The sequence below is a fragment of the Apodemus sylvaticus genome, chromosome 6, assembly GCF_947179515.1.
Source record: "Apodemus sylvaticus chromosome 6, mApoSyl1.1, whole genome shotgun sequence".
NCBI classification, from domain to species: Eukaryota; Metazoa; Chordata; class Mammalia; order Rodentia; family Muridae; genus Apodemus; species Apodemus sylvaticus.
In genome coordinates, this window is record NC_067477.1 from 3,686,433 (window position 1) to 3,701,961 (window position 15,529).

General features: G+C 47.2%; 1 protein-coding gene and 1 long non-coding RNA gene across 2 annotated transcripts in view; one reads left to right on the forward strand and one right to left on the reverse strand.

The window, feature by feature from the left end:
- Positions 1-12,130, reverse strand: part of Ptprn2 (protein tyrosine phosphatase receptor type N2) — a 756,234-nt gene extending 744,104 nt beyond the window's left edge. Inside the window, exon 1 of the mRNA XM_052184845.1 lies at positions 11,945-12,130. Within this exon, the coding sequence (XP_052040805.1) occupies positions 11,945-12,053 (109 nt within the window). The 5' untranslated portion in view covers positions 12,054-12,130. The remainder of the gene's footprint in view (positions 1-11,944) is intronic.
- Positions 12,131-12,341: 211 nt separating this feature from the next.
- On the forward strand, positions 12,342-15,113 carry LOC127686846 (uncharacterized). The gene is made up of 3 exons (XR_007978250.1): positions 12,342-12,471; positions 13,278-13,429; positions 14,156-15,113. It is a non-coding gene; the product is annotated as an uncharacterized LOC127686846 (long non-coding RNA).
- The last annotated feature ends 416 nt before the right edge of the window (positions 15,114-15,529 follow it).

Sequence of the window (15,529 nt, forward strand, 5' to 3'; positions counted from 1 at the left end):
GGCACACAGGCACACATAAATCATAGCTGAAAATAAAACACAATTATTTTAAAAGATCGGGATAAAAGAACCCATGCTTGCCAAGAGCCAGCTATTATGGGAAACTGGAAATACTTGGCAAATCACAGTCAATAAAACAAGAAATTTGTGAGTTTATTTTTTGATTCAATCAATTCTGACATTGTGGAAGATGACAAACATGGCCACGCTTCTGACAGAGTTTATCATCAGTCGTATATGACATGGCAGCAAAGGCTGAAGCTCTGTTAGGCTGCAGTGTGCTGTTCTCACAAAGAGGGACAGCCCACATCCACTCAAACTCATGGTTCTCTTCAGCTTGTGACAAGATGTAAGAGGTCAAGGGTCAGCTTAACTCAGCTCCAGGCAAGAAAATCATGGGCTGGTGATACCGCCATAGAGGAGAGGACTTAGTGGCACATACTTTCTGGCTCTGCTCCACCACACTCATCAGGCAGGAACAAAACTCCACCAACTAGACCAACAACCAGCAACAAGAGGGTTTAATCCCCCTTTCCGCCTAATGCTTCTTTAAGTGTAGACCCTACAGGGCATCCATATATACGCCCAGAGAGGAAAAGGTCTCGAGGGTGGGTCTGGTCTGTTTGGTGACCTCAGGAAGCTACTGTACTGTTTACTCCCTGAGCTCAATGAGCTTTGCTACAGGTCAGAATTCTACCCCTCCCTCTACAGCAGCCTGTGTTTTAATGATTCTCTCTCCAAGACGCAGGGTCTTATCTCAGAGGACACAGAGACCCCGCATCACAAACAGTATCCCCTAAGTGCACATGCTGCTTCAGGGATCCTTAACCATAGCTGTGCCAGCTTCTTTATGGGTGAGTTCTCACGGGTCTATCCCGCACAATGTGGGGCACCAAGGGGCTTTCCCGCTCCCCACACCAGCCCAGTGCTCAGCCCTCCCAAGTGAGAACCACCAGCTTATTCAAAAGAAGTGATCGCTTCCAGGACCAGATCTTCCTCCCTTCCATGTTACAAGTTGAAGTGACCCACCATGCCTTCCACAAGCACACCTTCCCCTCACTTATTCATTTATTTTGCCTGGGAAAGCAGCACTTTTGGTATTCTGAAAGAAGCCTAGCTCATGGAACATGACAGCAGTGTGCCTGTGCTGTTCAAGGAGAAGTTTTAAGGTCTGCAGTTAAATGTGTCATTTTATATAAGATTACTTAGAACAATCTGGAACTTTCCTTTCCCCCATACTACTTGACTTTAAACTCTATGTATCTGATGTTCTTTCAGAGTTCCCACAATAAACATTTAATCACTGAACAAATGTTATGCATTATTTAGCAGTGCCGATTTAGAGCATGCATCTCTCTCCTTACCATTTAATGCTGATATTGTCAATTATGTCATTTGCTCATACCCTAAAAGAGGTTCTCATCTAAATTACTCCCTCAAAAACCTATGAAGAATAAGAACAGGCATAATATCCACATAAATACCTACTTTCCTATAATAACAACAAATGAAGACATTCTTCAAGATCTACATCCTACTTCTCAGAGACACTAAGCAGAAATGGCAAGCCTGGCTTCACAGCAAGCTCCTGGTGTTGCCTTGTCCCTTGCTGCTCCAATATTTTTAATGAACAGACTTCTCCTGGCATGTCCCCAGCCGTGTGCTTGTCAGATGAGCTGTATCCAAGGGTTTCCAGTGATGTAACTCATACACTTCTAGTTGTCTGGTTTGTGTGCTGTCACCAGTCACCAGGGACTAGGGAGAGTCAGTTTGGCTTTTTTACACACTAAGGAAAGGTACTTACTTGAGATGTAAAAAAAATATATATATGGAAAACTACGAGAACATGGAAAACATGATTCCTGCCAGATCACACTAAAAATCCAATCTTTATTAGGAAACTTTTTTTTTCCTACTTAAAAGGTACCTGGTCCATGGTTGGAGAAATATCTCAGTTGGTAAAGTGAAGTCTGACTCAGTTCGGCCCCTAGAATCCGTGTGAAAACTTGGGCATCATGGTGCTGTCTGTAATCCAAGTGCTGGGGAGGCAAAACCAAGTGGATTCCTGGGACTCAGTAGGTAGCAAAGCCTACGTTCAGCTAAGGGTGAACATCAGAGAGAGACTTTGTCTAAAAAAAACACAGTGACAACATCTGAGAAACTGCAACCAAGGTTGACCTTAGCCTCAGTAGTATTGCAGTAGACATTTATCAAATGTCTACTGATAAAATATTTTAGAGGAAAAATTTTATCTGCAAAGATGGCATACTTGAGACTAGAGAGATGGCTCAGCTGTTAAGAGTACTTGCTACCCTTCCAGAGGACCTAGGTTTGACTTTGACGGCCCTCCACCCCTGGCCCATGTTGGATTGCAACCATCTGTAACTCTAGTTCCAGAGAATCAGGTCCCTCTTCAGGGTTCTATGGGCACTTGTGTAGAACAGAGATATTCATGCAGGTAAAGCATGCATGCCCATTAAAAACGAAGACAGCATGCATACCCTTATGTCCTCATCTGCTGTATTTTTAACTCAAGATTGTGAGAAATTTGCATAACCATCAAGGAAGCCATATTTCTTATATTAGAGAGCTTCAAGCTGTTGATGATGTGAAATATGCCAAGCGAGACCTACACCTCTCGTTGTCCTCATCTGGCAATTCAGTCAAATCTGCATGCTAGTTGGGGACAACTATTTTTAAAATATGCTGCTTTAAAATATAAATGGAGCCGGGGCGGTAGTGGCGCACGCCTTTAATCCCAGCACTTGGGAGGCAGAGGTTGAGGCCACCCTGGTCTACAGAGTGAGTTCCAGGACAGCCAGGGCTACACAGAGAAACCCTGTCTCAAAAAAAAAATCCATATATATATATAGCCACAATTAGTTAAGATGTAATGATAATGTCTTTGAGGAAAGTCCAGACAATTATTTCATCTGAAGCCTTGACTCTCCTACGATAACATTCCATTGCATCTGCCCGCCAACTTCCAACATGGTCTGGAAGAACAGAGCTTCCAGAAGTAACCCTTCAGACTTGCTGGGAACTGCAGTTTCCAAATCCTAATTTCAGGTAGCCCTCCTAGAGTAAGAAGAAAGGGCAGGCATTTGGTTCATGCATTTGAGGATAAAGTAAGGCCTTCCTGTCTTTCTTGGCTTCAAATATAAGAACAGTATGCTAAGATCTCTAGGCTGAGAAGCAAGACAATCACTCAGGGGTCTGTCCTGGGCTGTACATTATCTCTTATCAATTTGTGCCACTACTCATCCTACATGCCACACCATGCTTTCAAATTCCACCTGCAGTCTTATTGTTAGACTGTACATTTATTTGTACATGTGTGCATGTGTTTGTGTATTTATGTGTATTTATGTGTTTGTGTGTTATTTGTTTATTTATTTATTTATTTATGAGACAGTGTATCACTATGAAGCTCTGGATATCCCAGAACTTACTGCGTAGACCAGGCTGGCCTTAAACTCACAGAGACCCACCTGCCTCTGCCTTCTGGGTGCTGGTATTAAAGAAGTGTCCCGCCATGCCCAGCTAGAATATAGTTTTCATATTAGTGAAACAGCACAATGTCTGTAGCCCTATTATCCAACTTAACATTGCCTATTTCACAGATACAAGTACCAGGAACCATAATAAAACACGTGTGAGCATGATGTAGAGAACATATATGTGTGCAAAAAAAATGCAGGTGTGAGAGTACAGGGTTGGGAGATTAGAGTGAAGTGACTGTAGGGGAAATGAAGGGGGAAGAGGCTGAGGGAGGGGAGATACAGGTGCAAGGAGGCTGGAGTAAGGATGCAGATGTTCCTGTGCAGGCATGGGAAGTGTGGGGTGAGAAGCCAGTGCTATGATGCAGGTTTGATAACATTGTATTAAGTAAGTCGGGATAATGATGCAGATTGAGGCAGCTGAGGCTTGAAAAAGATGCAGAGTCCAGGTATAGAGACAGGGAAGATTCCCCAACTTTCCTGGAGCTCTGTGTCTCATGGTGACTTTCAACCCCACGTTTGATTCAGATTCTACAGTGCTGGTGGGGCAGGGCTTAATTAGCACTACTACAGCTAGTTTCCAGCAAATAAGAAAACTTCCAGGGCTTTTGGTAGAGGTAGACATGAGGTAGGAAGTCCTCTGATTGGCACTCAGACTACTTCTCCCGAGCTTTATACCGTGTTGTCCAGCGAAAAGCTCTGATTAACTCAGAGAATATGCTGGCAGCTGGGCTGGCCTCAAGTCACACCTCAGCCTCACTGCTGCCATGGGCTGCATTCCCACATCACCAGAGCAGACAGAGCACCCACGGCCTCTGCCAGTGTTAGCAGCAGGCCAGCCAGCACAAGCAAGTGCTCTGTCACATACAAGATGATGTGCTTGGCTACCAAGCCAGGACTGGCCTGCACTGCCCAGGAAGTGCACTTTGCAGAGTCCTTCCAACAATTTCCAGACATACCCTAGAGCTGTCCGGGAGGACTCTGCTCACAAACGGAAAGATCATCCAGAGCTTGAAGGTCAAAACTCCTGTGTGGCAGGGTGGAGTTGTTATGCCTGCCTTCTCTGTGCACTTCAGAATAAGAAGTATGATAAGGGAAAATGTAAGGATAAGTGGGTTGATGCATTGTGTCAAGCAGGATTAGGGCAGTCCTTTTAGTAGTCTACTGTCCTCTACAAAGCGGAGAATGAATGCATGGGTGCCCTTGGAGTTTGTGTGTCATCTGATGGAAATACAGCAAGTGTTCAGAAAAACAGCTTTATAGATACCTCACCTTGTAAGTTTCCTTTTTATTCCTATCACTATAGCAAGGTTGAACATTTCAAAAGCGAGTCACCTATTTTCAATATCAAAACTTCTGAAAGCAAGAAAGGTATTTGAACCTATTAAATAATATAAAACCCAATGTAAAATTCACACCTGACCAAAGAGCACTTTGACAACGCCCTGGACCAACTCCACCAGTGGCCCACAAATTCTAAAACCCCACTTATGGGTGACAAATGAGCCTGTCCCACTTCTGGGGCCACAGGCAAAAGCTGCAGCCTTCATTATTCAATTGGAGCTACATATACTGTGGAAGACAGAGTTCTGAGGATACATGTCATATAATAGGCACTCTCCCCAACTCTGGAGATATCCACTAGGAAAAGAAGGAGGCCCATGTGAGTGACATTACTGGTCCACCATTGTCCCCCCCATACATTCCTTCACCACCTGTGTTACATTCCTTCACCACCTGTGTTATATTCCTTCACCACCTGTGCTACATTCCTTCATCACCTGTGTTACATTCCTTCACCACCTGTGTTACATTCCTTCATCACCTGTGTTACATATCTTCACCACCTGTGTTACACTCCTTCATCACCTGTGTTACATATCTTCACCACCTGTATTACACTCCTTCACCTGTGTTACATATCTTCACCACCTGTGTTACACTCCTTCATCACCTATGTTACATATCTTCACCACCTGTGTTACACTCCTTCACCACCTGTTACATTCCTTCACCACCTGTGATACATTCCTTCACCACCTGTTACATTCCTTCACCACCTGTGATACATTCCTTCACCACCTGTGTTACATTCCTTTACCACCTGTGTTACATTTCTTTACCACCTATGTTACATTCCTTCACCACCTGTATTACATTTCTTCACTACCTGTGTTACATTTCTTCACCACCTGTGTTACATTCCTTCACCACCTGTATTACATTCCTTCACCACCTGCATTACATTTCTTCACCACCAGTATTACATTCCTTCACCACCTGTGCTAGCTACTTAAATATCATCATGATAAAATATCCTGACAAAAGCAACATAAGGAAAGAAGGGCTTATGTTGGCTGTCAGTTCAAGGGTTCATTATGACAGGAATGTCCTGGTGACAGGACCTTGAATCAGCTGGTCACATTGTAGCAGCCTCTGAGTACCTATACAGAACTGTGAACCTAAGAAAAGCCAACATCCCTGATATGGCACATTTTTTTTCATATGTGTATTTAATGTCTCTGTATGTGCACATGGGCATGTTCTGTGTACAATGCACGTGGGGGATGTACATGCATATTTGTGTGCTATCTTATAAAGGCCAGAAGTTAAAGTTGTATATCTTCCTTGATCACTCTCCACCTTAAATATTGAGATGGGACCTCATGCTGGGAAGATTGCAGGTTCAGTCAGTCTAGCTAGCCAGCGTGCACTGGGACCCCTGATCTCTGCCTTCTAAGCACTGGGATCATAGGTGCACCACTATAACCATGTAGCATTTACACAATTTGTGAGGATCTGAGCTCAGCTCATGATTGTGTGGCAAGTTCCCACTGAGCCATTCTCACCCCCACATATGGTAGTTTCTCCCTTTCAAAACCAGATTATTTTTTAATTGTGTGTCTGTATGTAAGTAAGTATGGAAACATCAGCACAGGTTCTGTGGAGACCAGAGGGGTCAGAGCAGGCAGTTACAGGCAGTTACAAGGCACCCAATGTAGCACTGAGAACCAAACTAGTGTCCCCTACAAGACAAGTAGTCAAAACCCACTACTGAGCCATTTCTCCTGCCCCTGGCAATCTTAGAACTAAATTTTGAAGGCAAAGCTCAACAACATGTTTTATAACTCTGAGTATATTCTCCCCTAACATGACCACAAGTTGTTCTTTTGAGCTGACAGGAAATAGCCTTTGCTTCCCCAAAGCAAGCAGTGTGCCTAGAGAAGGCAAATGTCAACGCCTCAGAGACTAAGGAGCGGTACACTGATGAGCCAGTTTGCTTGTAGGAACACTGCTACCTACCCTGGACTTTCTAACTAAAGCCCACAGCTACAGAGATAAAGGGCCCAGATCAAAGTTCACTTCCGGAAAGGAACATATCACCACGGGCCAGGTATAGGTTTGGATATGGCTATCTCAGGAAAGGTTCTTAACTCCAGCAATGGAGAGGTGCTCCTAGGACAGCCTCATTCACTTTACTTCCTGCCCTAGATATTTAAAAAGCAGCTGGCAGGGCTGTTAGACATAGCATGGATTTAAAGAAAGGGGGGAAAAAAAGACCTTCCATGGATGAACTTTCTGCACCGTTTCCAGGCAGCAGAGAAGACAGCTGTTTGGGGCTTTCTATCAACCATGATCAGAAACAGCAAGTCCAGCTGGGTCTACATTTACCAAGGTCAATTTAGAGTAATGTGGAAACAGCTGCCAGGTGCTCTTGAGTGGAGCTAGAGTTATCCACATAGTCAGCTGTTTGCTTTCTGTGGGAGACAGAACATCTTGTCAGAAGAGATAAGACAACCTTCTGGCTAACTCAGTGTCTCAGCCTGCGTCTCATGTGTGACCAGGTGAAATCTCTACCTTCTTCTTACAGCTCTCATGTGCCTTACACACATAAAATACTCCTACACTGCTGAGACTTGCATATACTCAGGCAATCCTTAAATATCTGCCTGCCGACGAAAGCCAGAGTTGCATTTAGCTTAGGGTACATTTAGTTTAAAAAAAAATCTTTATTACTTCTGCAGTTAAGCACCATGATAAAAAACAAATTGGGAACTAAAGAGTTTATTTCAGCTTACAAATCTCAGGTCATGCTACATCGCTGAAGGAAGTTAGGGCAGGAACTCAAGCAGGGCAGGAACCTAGAGGCAAGAAATGGAGCAGAAGCCATGGAGGAACACTACCCACTGTCTACTCCTTATGGCTTCCTCGACCCACTTAATACAGCAGCCAAGACCACCAGTTTATGGTAGCATGGCCTACAGTGAGCTGGACCCTACCACATCAACTATCAATCAAAAAGAATGTTCCACAGGCTTGCCCACAGGTCAGTCTGGTGAGGTTTTTTTTTTTCAACTTAGGTTCACTTTGGCCAAATGACTCTAGTTTATGTCTAGTTGGCATAAAGCTATCTAGCACAGTGAGGATTCATGATTCTAGGTGACTGCTTCAAGGAGCAGTGATAACAGCTCGTCTTTTGCTTTTTTACTTCTTCCTTTCATTTTTGTTTGTTGTTTGTTTAGGGACAAGATATCTCTGTGTAGTGATGGATATTCTTGATCTTACGATGTAGACCAAGCTGGCCTTGAACTCACAGAGATAGCCTTGCCTTTGCCTCCCAAGTGCTGGGATGAAAGGCATTTGCCACCATGCCCAACAACACTTCTTCATAAGACGATGAAGAGGGAAAGTCAGTGACCCAATCCTCCTTCCTACTCTCCTCTTTCTTACCCCACATTCATAAAACAAAGAAATTGCCATATAAAATAATATACAGGAAGCCCAGAGTTGATTAGAGCATTCAAGCTACAACCTTAGTCTTCCCAAGAGATGAAAGCCCAAAATTAAAACAACATAGTTAGAAATACATAACGTATCTCAGGAGTGTGTGCAGGATGAGCCCAGGGCCACCCAGGTGGAAGTAGATACACATGACATATTCTCCTCTTCCCGGGAAGGGATGGTAAGGAGACAGACCTCCAGTTGGTAACCATGTGAAGCAAGTCCGCTTTGAGAAAATAGCTGCAGGCTTTGAAATGCAAAGCAGAGCTCAGCAAAAAGAAGCCATTTAGAAGATCTTTTCACTCCCTGCCTATCTCTCACAGGCTGACACACAAAACTGCCATCTCTGGACAGCAGTCACCTCAGAGCTCCATGCTAGGGCGTCTGGTTCTGTTCAGGAGCCCCATTGTCTGGCACCTTTTTCTGCTGGAAGACCAGAGTTCTCCACACAGCCTAGACCTGCCTAACTCATCTGTAGCGCCCGAGGCTGATGCAGACGCACAGTCCCCAGCAGAGCCGGCTCACAGATCCCAGGCTTCAGCTCCAGGGTAGGGGTGGGCTGCTCATTTCTGTGGAACCCAACAGAATGAAAATCTCCAGGCCTCATGAGGCAAACGCAGATCTGTGCTTTTGTGGGAGGAAGAATCCTTTGATTTAAAAATAAACAATCATGCCGTGCAGTTCACAAAGCCAGCCGACGCCTGCCTCTGCCAGTTCTGTATCTTAGCTCTGCGTGGGCTCACTGGTGAATGAAAGCACGCGTGGGCAAGTGGGGAGGCAGGAACAAAGGGTCAGAATGAACATTCTGTGTAAAAGGTGGGCTCCGGCTTTGGCAAATGTGGGGCTGTTACTTCGGCCAGGGCTTGGCAGGATTCTTTATCCATCTGCCCCTTTGATGGGGAGGATACCCAAGCAACTTTACAAATGGGCCTCCACTGGAATTATAGAATGGTAGTTTATGTTCAAGTCAGACCTCAGGAAGAAGTAAGTCCTGAGGATCTGGACAGTGTGGGATCCTGAGATTCCAGAGAGATGCAGAGGATGGGAGACTTGGGGAGCGAGGACACCCAAAAATGTGAGACTATGAAGAGACAGTCAATGGGCTATCATGAGATTGCCCCTCTATGACTAGTCTCATAGATCATTAAGGCCATCGGGGATCCTTTCCTGCCAGAGATATAGCAGAAGTGTGGGGGTAATGTCACAGTGCAGGGTGCAAAGTTCCCTGGAGAATAGTGTGGAACAAAGCAAGATGGAGGCTACACTCGGCCTCCTCGAACGACTCAAAGTGCCAAGACAACCCCAGGTGTACCACTGATGGCCTCGCCAACAGCTTTGGCATCCTTTAAATGGGAAGTGTGCCCTGCTCGCTCAATGTGTCCCATGTAGGAAGAATCAGTCCTCCCATCCTGATAACATCCAGCCCTGGTTCTAACCCATGAGGGTGTTTAATGCAGTGGAGGAGGAAAAGTAAACAAACAAATGAACTCTGGCTCTCCTTCCACCATCTGTCCCGCGGGCCTCAACCCAAGAGTAAGTGTTAATAGCTAAATGAAAAAAAACAGATGTTGGGGCTTGGGATGTAGCTCAGGGATAGAGGGCTTGCTTAGCAGGCACAAAGTCATGGGTTCACTCCCCAGCACTGAAAGAAAAAAAAAAAGAGGGAAAGAGACAACGGATGCCTCAGCTTTGCCAGATATCCTCCTTTTGTTTCTTCGATTATGCACAATTATTGGAGTCAAGCTATTGCAAGACAAGAGCACAGCAGCAGCTACGTTTCACAAAGTTATTGGCCCTGTGTGGTCTCTTGTGTCCTAAGAATGGGTGGCAGCACTTAGGGAGAGCCATGTGGTCAGCCCGGGGTCAGGGGAATGCTGGGATCAGCACCCATGGAAGAAGCCAGGTCCACACACCTGGGGGCTATAGATGCTGCCTTCAAAGCATTCCTGACAGAACCTTGGGCTTTATTATCACCCCACAAAACAAACATTCCTGAGACCAGCGTATGACCCACAGTATCACAGTCAGTGACAGCATGCCCACCCCTAGAGGGACAGGGGGACAGTCACTAACCTGCCCCTCTGGCTGAGCCATCAGACAATACTTCTGCCATGTTTAGGCAGCAAAGCTGGTCACACCTTTTGAGGACATGCCTCAACTTTGGTTGTTGTCAAGAGAACACTGTTGTGTTAGGCAGGTTGACTTACTTCCAAACATTTCTATCTTTGGGTTTCCTTTGCCGGCCTCGAAACCCCAACCTTCTTCCCCTTTCTTTGTGGTTTTGGAAAATGCTATGAGCCATCGACTACCTAGGAAAGCAGCTCCTCCCATGATCTGTCATAAAGTAGGTCCACCTCTACTGTCCTGCTACTCCCTGACCTGCTTCCAGTCTCTTGCATGTGAAGGGTGACATCTGGCCATCTGGGCAATCAGCACTCCCGTGAAGTGACAGGACAATTTCTAACCAGTAAGAAAGGAATAGGAGAGAGAAATTTTACATATATCTTAAGTCTTCTGGGTTCATCTAGGGTGAACAGGGCAAAAGTTTCACACACACCCAAACACACACACACACCTACTGAAAGAAGGACACATTTACGCACTCTATAAGGAATAAGGGGCCTGTGAGCTGGTTGTGAGGAAAGTAGACTGGAAAAAAAGCCTGTTCAAGGAGTCTTGGGCAGTAGGCAGGGGCCTCCTTTTCATCCTAAGAATTTCCTGCAAACTAAACTAGACCCTCAGTGTGGAGAGACCAGGAAGCCAGGAGAGCCTGGGGAAGCAGCCCTAAGCCAGCCAAAGGGCTGGGAGAGCAAAGCTGCCTCCTTCCCTGCAGTCCCTTTCTTTGAATTTTGCACCTCTGAAGACCAGAGGCGACCAGAGGCGGGAGGAAGGAGGTGTGGAGCTTGAGGGGAGCTCGGGCCAAGGCTGCAGCTCACCCCTCACTGCCTACCCTCCACAGGCGTGGTGCACACTCTCTCCTCTAACACTGATTGTTCTAGTCTATTATGTGTGGTAATTCTGGCCCCAAAGCCTCTTACAAACATTGGTTTTCGTGGTAAGTCTCCTTAACAGACAAGATTAGCAGGAGGGAGGTGCCATGTCAGAAAGGCCACCAATTCCGCCCTCCCTCCTTGTCGCCTTTCCTTTTCCTTCCGCGTGTCAGGAAAGGAAAATGTCGGTCCAGTCTTCACCGGCAGACCTAGGATTTGCCTTGTGAGAGGGAAAAGGCAGGTGCAGCGCAGGGTAGCAGGAGAGGACAGCCTCCATGGAAGGGCCCAGCCGCTCACTAAGCCACGTCCCGGCCCTTCAGGTAGCACGAGGAGCGCACGGACACACGTAGGGAACACGAGAGCAGGCAGGGCTCATAGACACTTGGGGCACGCGCAAAGCGTGGACTCTCGGGGGTGCACAAACACGCGGGGCGTGGGCAACCGTGGTTGGTTGAGCTGTCCCAGGTCCCTATTCCTTGACGCAGGAGCCCATAGCCAAAGGGGGTGGGGTCGGTCACTGGGGAGGGAAACTGAGGCGGCGGGGGTGGGGGCGAGACCCGCCCCACGTAGCTGGCGAGGACCGGAAGACGCACGGCGGGCCCGCGGGCCCTGCGGCTGCGCACGGGCACACAGAACGCAGAGCTTGCTCCCATCCCGGCGCCCCTCACTCACCCAGGCGCCCCGGGAGCTGCCGGCCGCGGGCAGACGCGGGGGCGGGCAGAGCGCGAGGCAGTGGCGGCGGCAGCAGCAGCAGCAGCAAAAGCGGGAGCGGCGGCCCCATCCCCGCAGCCGGTTGGCGCTCAGTCCATGGCCGCACGGGAGCGAGGACCGATAGGGACTTAGCGAGGCGGCGCCAGCTCCTTTTGCGGCGCTCTCAGCGCTCCTGCGGCGGCGCCGGCCGAGCTTCAGCACCGGACAGCGCCGCCGGCCCCACCCCCGCCGCCGGCCCCGCCCATGGCCACGCCCTCTGTCAGCCATGCACGCTCAGGCACGCCCACCTCGAGGGGATGGGCAGGAGGTGCTCGCTCCCGAGAAGTAGGCTCTACCCCGCAAGCTGTGGTCCCTTCTTCCTGGGGCCTTCGAGGGTCACCCTGCAGTGTCCGGATGAGTTCGTGAAGAGAGGACATTGGAAATGTGGTTGTGCTGCTGAAACACCAAATTCCCCCTTAATCAGTTGTGTTTAAACTCAACTGTTCGCAGTAAGTGGAGGCAGCTGTTGGGGTCTGCAGGCATAGATCCACTGGGAGCTGCATCTTGAAGGTAGGCAGTTAGGCTTAGAGAGGAAAACTTCCGTGCAGGGCCTGAAGAGGAGGCAGATGAGGTGGGAGGTCCAGATGGAGTCCTCAAACAGCACAAAAGGAGCCAGGGTAGCCATGGAGTGTACCCTATGCTGTGTCAAGTCCGAATTTCAGACATGTTTACCTTCCAAACTCATAGTCAGTCTATCGCTGGAATGGCCAGTGCTGAGAGACCAAGTGCAGATTCTCAGGCCACTTTCCAAAAGACCCTGAGACAAAGGCAGGATTCAACGGGGCAGTACCCCCAGCATCCGAAGACTGTGGGAGGGTGTGTGTGTGTATGAGTGGGTTTGTTTTGAATGTAACAGTCTCGAAGTATGCATGCTTGCATGTAAGGGAACAGCTCACTTCCTCCCTCAGGTCTCCCATAGAGTCAGTATCTTCCCATTTCATGTCATTGTGGCACTGCTAGGAGCCCCAACCACCCTCACTAGTTTGCCCTGCCCTGCTTGGCCAGCCCTCCCACTTCCTTCCATCCTTCCCTTTAGTGCCCCTTGCCACAAGGTCCCTTGGAGAAAGACCGCCTCTATTTGGTCTGACTGGGGCTTGAGGTGGCAGTGAGGGAGCTATCTTTCTGTCCGTCCTGCCTATCTACAACTAACAAAACTAGGTGTTGGGCCTAAAGATCCTGACATCTGTTCTGGCACCTTTGTTGGGCCCCCGTCCTGATTCACCTTTCAAACCTTTTGTCTCAACCTCTCCTTCAGACCTTGTGCCCCCACCTGGGGAAGTGAGAATTCACCTTGGGAGAAAAAGCCCATAATCCAGAAGACCACTGCAGCACTTCACAGCAACACAGTCCTCTACAAAGATGTCGCCTGTGGTCCTGAAAATGCCCGTCTGGTTAGGATGAAGAATGGTAAGCCTAATAAACACTTTGCCTCTGCTCACCATTTTTGGTAGCCTAGACCATGCATTAGCAGTTAGAACACTACACCAGAGTAAGACTCTTAAGCAGACATCAATGACACTGATTCTCTTGCAGACTCTAAGAACTGCTTCAAATGCCATGCCTCAACTTGTCTAGAATATCCTTCATCCCAGATGCCGAAACATGAATGAGCTCAGGGGTGTGGGAGGGATGAAGGTTGGATGGAATAGCAGGGGACCGCCTGGGTAGACAGATATGTCCTCCAAGATCCTAAGAGTCATGGCATGAATCTGGGGATGAGAACAGGAAAGGAAAACACACTGAAGGCTAGGTTCTTCATGACAGTGGTATTCAGACACGGGGGCAGGAACATGCGGCTGTTTGGTGAGTTTTCAGAAGGCCTTATCAGCTTGCCCTAATAAAGTTTCTTCAGTGCAGAGGAGCAGCTAAGTAAGCTCGAACCCACCCTTAGTGAGGGTTGCTACACCTCCAATGTAGAAGGGCCAGCTCTCTACAAAGCCAGGTCTGATCACACCTGCAGTGACCCAGGGACTTGTAGAGCCTGCACCATCTGTCACAACGATAGGTGGCTAAGCAGGGAACCAGGAAAACCCAGAGGAGTTTACCTGGCTTCCCGGGTCTACATCCTGGAGCACTGTTTGCTCTGGGCCGTGGTATCTCTGTCCTCATCTAGCCTTGTTTATTTTTCGACAGATTCTAGGCTGGGATTATTTGTCCTGTCATTATTTGACTTGCTGCTTAACACTTTCCTGAGCAAGGTCCTATCTCACAGCAACACTCTGAACTTCAGAGCTCTGTGTCAACTTGAAGAAGAAAATGCCCAAGAGGAAAAGAGAAAACAGCATGGGCACAGGAGGGACTGCAGGGATTATAACAACAGAAACCACTCAGGGCTTGGGGAAGTGGCATCTCAGTAAGTAAAGCACTTCTATGTAAGTGTGGGGTCTGAGTGTGATTCCCAGAACCCAGGCAAAGTTAAGCACAGATGAGAGGTAGAGATGGGAGAATCCCCAGAAGTGAGGCAGTCAAGCATAGGGGACAATTTACTAACCTGGAACTGTGCTTAGTTTAGGTTGTGCACACTTTCCTACTTTTTAACATGCACTTAGCAGCCAGCAATGCAGCTAAGTGCTCTATTTACCTTCAATATGCACTTGAACCCCTTTCTGAGAACAATGCCCTACCAACCTTGGACTCCAATGGGCTTTGAACAATGGGAGAGGATTCTCCTCCCCTTACCATACCAACCATCAAACTCAGACAGTTTATACCAAAATGTATTCCCAATACATTCTGAAGGGGCGGCCTGAACTGGTTTAGGATACATGTGCAATAGGGCAAAACAGTGAAAACAGTGTCCTCAAGAGAACTTTTAAGAACATTATATCTATAAGTAATTGAGTATGCATATAATTAAAATCATAAATTATGAGGGACACAAGCTATATGAAAAATGATTATTTAGTCTTATCTATTGATCAGCACAGAGAAACACTCTTACTAGATCCTCATAATAACCAGATTTCCTCCTCCTTTTGACTCCACAAAAGAAATTCCCAAACAATAGTCAGGACCCAAGTACCTTCCCTCATGGCCAGCTGTCAATCATGACAATAGGACCCTCTATTCTGTACTGGTCCTTCTCTGTGAATAAAATTACCATGCTACTTTTGCAAATCTGTGTGATCCATTATTTCAATCCTTCAAAAGGAAACCAGGAACCTGGAAGCAAGTTTGTAGGCCAGCTAGCCTGGTATATGCTATAGCAAACAACGAAAGGAAAAATGTGTCTCAAGGTCTACTTCAAGGACTGACAGCCAAGCATGGCCTCTGACCTCCACACCATGCTATACGTGCACACAAACACACACACATCATATACATGCTCAGAGAATACATACACCTACAGGAAATATAGGAGAATACAGGAAAAATAATAATGCTAAGGAAGAAGTTTAGAGCCTTATAAATAGAACAGAGTTCATGACCGATGCCACCTGCTCCTTCTGCTCTGGACTCTGAATTTTGATGAGGTCAGATAGACAGAAAACACTAATGAGAGAGAGA